The sequence below is a fragment of the Hyperolius riggenbachi genome, chromosome 6 (assembly GCF_040937935.1).
Source record: "Hyperolius riggenbachi isolate aHypRig1 chromosome 6, aHypRig1.pri, whole genome shotgun sequence".
Classification (NCBI taxonomy): Eukaryota; Metazoa; Chordata; class Amphibia; order Anura; family Hyperoliidae; genus Hyperolius; species Hyperolius riggenbachi.
Window position 1 is genome coordinate 277,659,005 of NC_090651.1, and position 9,889 is coordinate 277,668,893.

The following is a 9,889-nucleotide window of genomic DNA, read 5'->3' on the forward strand; positions in this document are numbered from 1 at the left end:
CTGTTGTTACTTGGAAAAAAAGATGTTTCTTGCATCATTCACCCTCAAAACAAGTGTTGGAAGCTATTTAAGGCCAATTCGAATAGTCAGCTCGAATAGTGAGCTCGAATACCGACTCGAATAGTGAGCTCGAAGTCCGAGGTCGAATCGAATAGTAAAAATTATTCGACTCGAATATTCGACTGACCTCAAATAATTTACTATTCGAATTCGACCTAACTCGAATTTTGAAAAGGGGTATTTGAGCATCACTGCTGTGAACTATTGTTGGCAATGGTGCTGCTTATTACAGTAAGGCCTAATTTAAAACAAGTAAATAGATGCTGCCGATGGCAAGCATCAGCAAGACGGCAAGCCTAAAATTGTAATTATGCAGTGCAAACTAGTGACTGACCCCTAGATAACATGAACACTTACAATTGTCAGTATATCTTCACCCCCTCAAACAATGTGGCAGCACTCTACCTCTAAACCATGCCTCCAGGACTCCATTACATGCATACAATGTGTAACCCCCCCCCAGACAACCAGGAAATGCAACTTTACCATCCACTGTCTGCTCCTTACTTAAGGGGTAGCGATGGCTGGCCCAGATAGTAATGCTGCCTGTGGAACAAGCCAAAGGTGTTTTGAGTCACATGACATGTTCTTCTCCAATTATGGAGCTTCACTCTGTTCTGCATCAATTTTTATTTTAGAGGCATTACTGATTTATAAAGAACCGGTATATTCCGTGGCATTGTACAAAGCAAGAAAAATAACCATGGATACATAATAATACAGACAATGGTATACGCCAAATATAGACACTGGTACAAAAATACAAAATTGGTAATTACAGTGACAAATGTAACATGGTGAATAAAATGTATAATGGAGTGCAAGCTATGAAATGGGTAACAAATTCCAAGACACAAAAAGGTGAGAGAGCCATGCCCTTGCCATCTTACAATCTAAAGGAATAGGGGTATCTATCACATTAAAGTTTTCTACATTCATTTATGATCTCCCTCCATGACATTTTTCATAATTTAGAAGTTGCCACTGACAGCATGCTGCAGCGATAGCGACACAATATTATTCACACAGCTATGCATGACAGGAGCACATTTCATGAAAAAGTGGTGACTAAATGTGAGGTAATGGAGAATAGCTCAGGACTAGGGATGGTCGGAAATGCCCATTTCAGATTCTGTGGAAATCTACGATTTTTGCCAACTTCCATTTTTCAGATTTCTGTTTTCCGATTTTCCAATTTCCTAGGAGTATTTTATTTATCATTTTTTTGCTTTAGAGCAGAGTTCCCCAACCCTGTCCTCAAGGCCCACCAACCGTGCATGTTTTGCAGGAAACCACAAACATGCAAAAAATATTCAGAAATAATGGGAATAAATCCGGAAAAACTGAAAATCAGTCTGGTGATTGGTCTAAAATGACTGCGGTAATCTAGTTTTTGAGGAAATATTCTGCATTCTCTGATTGGTCCAATGCTTCCGAGTTCTGTGACTGAGCTAAAATTACAGAGTTGAGGTAAATGGGATTTCCACAGAATTCCAATTTTTGTTTTTTAGAGGAGTCTTTTATGTGTCATTTTTTGCATCAGAGAATGCAAAAATGCCACAAAAATTCGGGAAAGCAAAATCTTGTGATTGGTCTAAAATGACCACGTTAATTTTATTTTTGTGGAAAAATTCTGCGTTCTCTAATTGGTCCAATGCTTATGAGTTCTGTGACTGGGCTAAAATGACTGAGTTGCGGCAATTCGGACTCGGAACAAAAGTGATGTTAAGGCGCTATGTCCAGTTGTCCTCTAGTCTGTATGGCAGCAGTTGCAGTTCCAGCAGTTGTTGCATAAGGGTTAAGGGCAAGACAGTGTTTAGGAGATACATTTTTCCATTCAAGAAACTGCTTGATTTAACTCTGATTTCTGTGATGGTTTGTTAGGTTCTCAAAAGTATATAAAAGAAATGGAAAGTTTTATTTGAGAATGTTAACTAATGGTATTATTTGCTTTTCAGCCTCTTAAAATAATATAGATTTGGTTTAAATGATCATGCATTTATAGGTCACTATCCTTTAATAAATTATATTAATAAGACATTACTGCATTACTGGATCAGCTAACAATATTAACATATCACCAGAGTACAATTAATCCTGCTCTTCCAGGTCTCCAATGTGCAGTCCAGCAATGTAGAGGTTCCTGTTAGGAGCATGGCTAAGATGTCTATAGCTAAAGCAAAAAGAGATTCAAAAATGTACAAGTCAGTGTTGCTTGCGAATTTTCGCCAAAGCCATTTTCGCATCGAAAATCCCATTTTCGATTTCGCCGAATTTTCGCGAAAATTACTACTATTTTCGCTTCAAAGGGCGAAATTTCGCATTAATATTTTCGCATTAATTTTCGCCTAAAGTCCGTTTATTTTGCGTTGAATATCTAAGCCCCCTTAAAAGCTGGAATCACCAAATTTGCAGGGTATATTAAAGAGATATGTGGGTACAAGAGGAAAAAGAAATTTTTCAAAAAGACCTTATAGTTTTTGAGAAAATCGATTTTAAAGTTTCAAAGGAAAAAAGTATACATTTAAATGCAGTAAATGACAGTTACTTAAAGGGATACTGTTGGAGGGGGTCGGGGTAAAATGAGTTGAAGTTACCCGGGGGTTCTAATGGTCCCCCACAGACATCCTGTGCCCACGCAGCCACTCCCCAATGCTCCGGCCCCGCCTCTGGTTCACTTCTGGAATTTCAGACTTTAAAGTCTGAAAACCACTGTGCCTGCGTTGCCGTGTCCTCACTCCCGCTGATGGTACCAGGAGCATACTGCGCAGGCCCAGTATGGTCTGTGCTTGCGCTGTGTGCTCCTGGTGACATCAGGGGAAGCGAGGACATGGCAACGCAGGCGCAGTGGTTTTCAGACTTTAAAGTCTGAAATTCCAGAAGTGAACTGGAGGCGGGGCCGGAGCATTGGGGAGTGGCTGCGTGGGCACAGGATGTCTGCGGGGGACCATTAGAAGCCCCAGGTAACTTCAACTCATTTTCCCCCGACCCCCCCCCCCCCTACAGTATCCCTTTAAGCAAACCTAGAGGTAGTGTAAAATTACTAATATCAAAAGAAAGGGCCAAGTGCCAAGTGCAAACTGCCAAGTGCAAAGGGCCAAGTGTAAGGGCCAAGGGCCAAGTGCAAAGGGCCAAGGGCCAAGTGCAAAGGGCCAAGTGCAAAGGGCCAAGTGCATAGGCAAAGGCCCAAGTGCAAAGGGCCAAGTGCAAAGGCCCAAGTGCAAAGGGCCAATTGCACGTGCAAAGGGCCAAGTGCAAAGGCAAAGGGCCAATTGCAAGTGCAAAGGGCCAAGTGCAAAGGCAAAGTGCAAAGGCAAAGGGCCAAGTGCAAAGGGCCAAGTGCAAGTGCAAAGGGCCAAGTGTCAAATGAAAAGGGCCAAGTGCAAAGGCAAAGGGCCAAGAGCCAAGGGCTCTTTGCACTTGGCCCTTTGCACTTGGCCCTTTTCATTTGACACTTGGCCCTTTGCACTTGCACTTGGCCCTTTGCACTTTGCACTTGGCACTTGTTCTTGGCACTTGGCCCTTTGCACTTGGCACTTGGCCCTTTGCACTTGGCAGTTTGCACTTGACACTTAGCCCATGGCACTTACACTTGGCCCTTTCTTTTGATATTAGTAAATTTACACTACTGCTAGGTTTGCTACAGTAACTGTCATTTACTGCATTTAAATGTATACTTTTTTCCTTTGAAACTTTAAAGTCGATTTTCTCAAAAACTATAAGGTCTTTTTGAAAAATTTCTTTTTCCTCTTGTACCCACATATCTCCTTAATATACCCTGCAAATTTGGTGATTCTAGCTTGTAAGGGGGCTTAGAAATTCAACGCGAAAAAACGGACTTTAGGCGAAAATTTATGCGAAAATATTCGGCGAATTTTCGCCTTTCGAAACGAAAATAGTACTTATTTTCGCGAAAATTCGGCGAAAAGAATATTTGCATTTTCGCTCATCACTGGTACAAGTCAAGATGATGATTAAATGAACATGAGTTTTTATTAAATATAGAAATGTTCATTCTGAGGATTAGTATTTGTGGAAAGCATTATCTAGTGCCCTGGCCTACATGGAAAACAGTAATTCTAGCATAATTTGTGAATCCTGCCATGATCCTTTATAGAAAGTGAAGCTTTTGAGGTTTATTATTAGCACATACATGGAACAAACATAAATGTATAAGCTTTATGAGCTCATGCTAAAATGTAAAGGATACCTGGGAGTGAAATGAATATGTAGTATGCTATGGTTTACTTATTTTAACCTGTTAACAGCCACATAAAGGAAAATTGTATGTGAAGAGAAGCTTGAACAAAGGCGTTAGAATAGAGTAAAAACATTTAAAAAACATTTTAAAAGGGCGGCAGTGGTAGGCTTACCTCCCCAACAAGTAAAACACAGACTGTGTTGATTAAAGTTCAACAAAAACCAAATGTTTTTGCAGGTTCTATCCCACTTCATCAGGCAATCAAAGGCGTAAAGACTAGTACAAGTCTGGGTCCAAGTCAAACGCCTCTGTGAACAGTCGACCGTTCACATTTCACAACAAATTTTCACAGTAAAAGTTTGCGTTCTCATTTAACAATGAAGTAAATGGCCGCTGACTTTAGTGGTTAATAGCACAGACCCCGTACATGCTAGACCTTGTAGTTTTTGAGAAAATCTACAGCAAAATGACATGACATCTAGAGCAAAATGACATGACATCTAGAGCAAAATGACATTCTGTAGTGGAATTCAGGATGTCATTGCTCTGGAGCTTGCTATACTCAGGCTAGGTGCATACATAGCAGAAATGCTAGAGTTGCAGAAAATGCTGCATTTTTGCCGATAATGGAAGTCTATGGGCCGCAGGAAAAAATGCATAAAATACGCATTTTAAAAAACGCAGGTTTTGTTGCATAATATTCATAAACGTACATAATGAAAGTCAATAGAAATGCAATGGTATGCATTTTTCATGCGTTTTTATCTGCGTTTTTTTCAAAAAAAATATTTTTCTTTGCAGTATTTCCACTTCCTGTTGTCTTCCTAGTGATTTGCATAAATGGAAATATAAAAATGCATGGAAAATGGATACAAAACGCATATGCGAACCACAAACACATTAAAATGCACGCAGAACGCTTGAAAATGCATCACATATGCACTAAAAATGCAGTAAAAATGCACAAAAAATGCACACATAATTAACATAAAACATCACATAAAATGCAGCCTTTTACGATATGTTATGTATGCACCCAGCCTTATAGTATAGCAAGTTTAGAATGGGACTGACATGTGCAGCACTGTTCGTAGGTTGTCAGGGCAGGGATCAACGCATGTGCCATTCTCAGTGATTTGTCAGGTATATAGAGGATATAGAGCCAGATCATTTCCAAGTATACGGTTGTAGAAGTAAAGAAAGGTAAGTATTTAAAGCGGAATATAACCCTGCATTTCAACTTTGCTCTAAAACATTATTTACAGTATATTATATGCAACCAGCATTTTTTTTTTACTAGACCAGCATTGGAAGGGTTAAGCTGGCCACTAACGATCCAATTTCTAGCGAAAAATCGTTCGAGCGATCAGAAATTCTGATCGGATTGGTTGTAAATAATCTCCATTGGTGGACACAATCGATTATGAACGAGTGAAAAAAATGTCGCCCAAATGAATTTTCGTCGAACGAAAATTTGGATTTTCTTGGTGGTCGTGATAGATAGGAAGCAATGATTGATTAGTTGATGGTGTAGTGAACGATTTTTCGTCCGATCAGAATTTCTGATCGCTCGAACGATTTTTTGCTAGAAATTGGACCGTTAGTGGCCAGCTTTACACAGGGCTTTAAAGGTCCCTAGAGATTTCTGCAGACGCATCCGAACTTCAGTTAGATACTTTTTGTTTACAAATATGTATCTTTTAAGTATTTATTGTGACTCATCTCTCTCACTGAGAAGGAGCTTGGAGGACAGCCAAAGAGTGTGTAACTGTTTATCAATAGATACATCTAACTAAATAGAATGTAACTATCTGAACGTCTGCACGGAACTTAAAACCTCTGTGTTTAACCCTTCCAATGCTGGTCTAGCAAAAAAAAAATGCTTTTTGCATATAATATGCTGTAAATAATGTTTTAGAGCAAAGTTGAAATGCAGGGTTATATTCCGCTTTAAAGGCCTTTTTTTAGGGTTGCATTTTTTATCATTTTAAGCCTTTGTGGAAATGTCCAGAGTGTGGCAAATATTTTGGAGATAAAGGAAACCTTGTAAAACATGAAATAACTCGCACTGGTGAGAAACCACATCCATGTGCTGAGTGTGGGAAATGTTTTGTACAGGAATCACAGCTTATCAGACATGACAGATCTCACACTGGTGATAAGCCCTTTTCATGTTCTGAGTGTGGGAAATGTTTTGAGCAGAAATTGAAGCTTGTTTCACATGGTGGCTTTCATACTGGAAATCGATACTATTTATTTTCTGAGTGTGGGAAATGCATTGGGAGTAAATAACTGCTTGTCAGACATGAGAGGTTTCACAATGGTGAGAAGCCCGATTCATGTGGTGAGTGTGGGAAAGGTTTTGCACACAAATCAATTCTTGTCAGGCCTCAGAGATCTCTTACTGGTGAGAATCCATATTCATGTGCTGAGTGGGGGAAATTGTTTGAACAGAAATAAGAGCTTATTTCACAGACATTGCAGCTTAAACACTGGAAGTACGTACTATTCATGATCTGAGTGTGGGAAATGTTCTGGGCTTAAATCAGTTCTTGTCACATATGATAGGTCACACACTGGTGAGAAGCCCTATTCATGTGCTGAGTGTGGGAAATGTTTTGTACATAAATCACTTCTTGTCAGACATGAGAGGTGTCACACTGGTGAGAAGTCCTATTCATGTGGTAAGTGTGGGAAATGTTTTGCACACAAATCAGTTTCAAAAAGACCCTGCAGTTTTTGAGAAAATTGATTTTGAATTCTTCAAATAAAAACATGGTTTTTAAAGTCAGCAAAATTACATTCAGCAGCAGAATTCAGAATGTCCTTGCTATGATCTTGCTGTACTTAATATAGCAATGGGATTGACAAGTGTGGTGCTGTTAATAGGTCATTGGAGCAGCAGGGATATTTGCCTACTGCATTCTCTGACATTTATCGGGTATCAAGAGGCTATGGTGCTGGATCATTTCCGAGGTACTGTGGTGGGAGTAATGAAAAGCAAGTATTTATGACTAATTAAGAACATTAAATAATTTTTGTTGTGGTTGAATTTTTATTTCATTTTAACTCTTTGTGTAAATGGCTAAAGGGTACAGTGGAACTTTTATACTCATTTCTCCTGGGGAGGGGCCAAGTATCTGGGGGCGCTCTTCTAGGGGACTACCAGTTGCCACCATGACCCCTCCAGACTGTGTAGGACTCTGCAGCCTCTGCTATACCAGCCCACATGGTCCATGGCATGGTGGGACTCTGGAAGAGAAAGGCAGCCAAGACTTCCCTTCTCCCCCAGAGCCCTTGTCTGTGGAGTCTGTTGACAAGGACTCTTCCCCACCTGTGGTGCTCAGGAAGATATGGAGCTATTGACACACGGGGGGGGGGTCATAATGGAATCTGGGAGTCCCCTATAGGAATACCTACTCCCTTCCTAGGTGAAATGAGTATAAGGGTACTGACATACTGTTCTGTTATAGGAAAACTCCTTTTGGCTTCTTTGTAGTAATATTCTCCTTACTAGCACACTGTAATTAGCAATCTATTGTTGATTAGGTGGTGAGGATTGGATGTGAGCACTAGGGCAAACGTTTGGGGCCCCAATGCTCTACAGATGTATCACTCTGTCATTGCCTAGCGATGCATCTGCACAGCATTATGGCCCCAAACTGTCGTCCTACTGAACGCATCTGATCACCACAGATGCACAGGCTGGTGATAACTTTCCACCGTGTGCTCAGCTAGAAATAAAATATAGCATATGGGGTATCATTTTAATTGAGAATGGTCAAATAATTCATTTTTATGTGTCATATAACTGTGGGACATGTCATGCAAAAATTAGGAAGGATGAAACATGAAAAAATGGGTATTTTTTGCCCTTATGCCTAATTTTCCTCTATAAAATGACTATAAAATAAAATTGTTTTGGAAGAAAAAGATTACCTAAAGAAAGCCTAGATTTTACTGAAAAAAAACAAGACATATATCACTATGATTGCATAGGAAATTAAAAAGTTGCAGCTGTATCAAAACACAGCTGAAGTGTCAAAAATTTCAGGAACCTTAAAGAAAATCTGTATTGTTAAAATCGCACAAAAGTAAACATACCAGTGCATTAGGGGACATCTCCTATTACCCTCTGTCACAATTTTGCCACTCCCCACCACATTAAAAGTAGTTAAAAACAGTTTTTAAACGTTTGTTTATAAACAAACAAAATGGCCACCAAAACAGGAAGTAGGTTGATGTACAGTATGTCCACACATAGAAAATACATCCATACACAAGCAGGCTGTATACAGCCTTCCTTTTGAATCTCAAGAGATCATTTGTGTGTTTACCTTCTGTCCCCCTGCAGCTCTCATCCACTAAATAGTGACAGGCTGCAGACAGCTCTGCCCCTGTCTGTAATTCCTCAGTATGTGTCAGCCCAGTTCGTTTCACAGCCTAACAGAAGGGATTTTTATCCAGCTCTCTTATCGCACTGATAAGAGAGCAGAGAGGCTGCTGGCTTATGTAAATAACTCACACACTGGAGTGTGCATAGAGGGGCCTGGAGGGGGTGTGCATAACAGATCAGCACGGAAGAGTTGGCAGCCTTCCAGACACAGGGCGACAAGTCCAACAGGGGAAATATACATTGATTTATTACAGAGATGGTGATATTAGAAAGTGCTGCAGTAAGCTAGAACACATTACAATAGGTTTAGGAACTTGTAGGATGGTAGAAAAAATGATGACATTTTTGATACAGACTCTCTTTAAAGTCATTGGGAGTTATTTAAATAAAAAAAGGAAGATACTTACCTGGGTTCTATAGAGCCTTCTCTCTCCTCTCCCGGTGCCCTCGGTGCAGCGCTAGCTTCCCCGTATGAATCCACCTCCGCAGGGACATTGGAAGTTTTTGGGAGCTGAATCCTCCCGAAGACTTTCGGAGCCGAGTCCTCCATACGGCACACGAGTGAGTACACGAGAGACGGCACTCGTGTATGCGTAGTATGGAGCAGCCCATCTTCAGTAGCGCATGGGCTCCCAAAGACGTCTGAAGCTTCCCTTCGGTGGCGGAGAAAGCATTATTTGGCAAAATTGGTCAAATAATACTACAGAGGTGCCAGCACTGGAATGGGGACTGGGAGAGGAGCGGGAAGGCTCTGTAGGACCCAGAGCCTTCCCTCTCCTTAGGTACTGTAAGTATCTGGCTTTTATTTTTTTAATGACTTCCAATGACCTTAAGTGGTAAAAACCTTGGAATGCGAACAAGTTAAAAACCTAGTCTATACTACTTTCAATTACGCATAGAAATTCAACAAAACTTGAGATAAATGGTACAATGTCCACAAATTCACTTTGTGGCATAAACAAATGAAAACCCCAAGTTTCTCCACATCAAGTCACTTATTATTTTGGGCATTCGTTTTACCCTCTAACTTTCCAGCTGTTCTTTCTGCAGCTATGCTAGCCCTTGCATATATGTTCCATGCTTGTGCACCAGGTTGTAACAATCTGTTTAAGCTCTATGCCTTTATTTTACAATAACCAAGACAAGCTTCAGATCAAACCTATACTTGATATTTTATTACTATTTCTTTAACACAAATTTATTTAATCTTTTTTTTTTTTTTTTACGGGGAT

At 40.1% G+C, this 9,889-nt stretch overlaps 1 protein-coding gene across 1 annotated transcript; it reads left to right on the top strand.

Moving 5' to 3' along the window:
* The first annotated feature begins 854 nt into the window (after positions 1-854).
* Positions 855-7,004, top strand: LOC137522164 (oocyte zinc finger protein XlCOF6.1-like). Its single transcript, XM_068242195.1, has 4 exons — positions 855-921; positions 6,273-6,471; positions 6,565-6,705; positions 6,830-7,004. The coding sequence occupies exons 1-4, from the start codon at positions 855-857 to the stop codon at positions 7,002-7,004; spliced, it is 582 nt and encodes a 193-aa protein (XP_068098296.1).
* Positions 7,005-9,889: the final 2,885 nt, after the last annotated feature.

Excerpts from the sequence above, each read along its gene's own strand:
- LOC137522164 (XM_068242195.1), top strand. The coding sequence starts at position 855 with ATGGTGAATAAAATGTATAATGGAGTGCAAGCTATGAAATGGGTAACA. Across the intron at positions 922-6,272 it reads AAATTCCAAGACACAAAAAG|AGTGTGGCAAATATTTTGGA; the intron begins GTGAGAGAGCCA and ends GGAAATGTCCAG. Across the intron at positions 6,472-6,564 it reads TGTTTTGAGCAGAAATTGAA|ACATGAGAGGTTTCACAATG; the intron begins GCTTGTTTCACA and ends ACTGCTTGTCAG.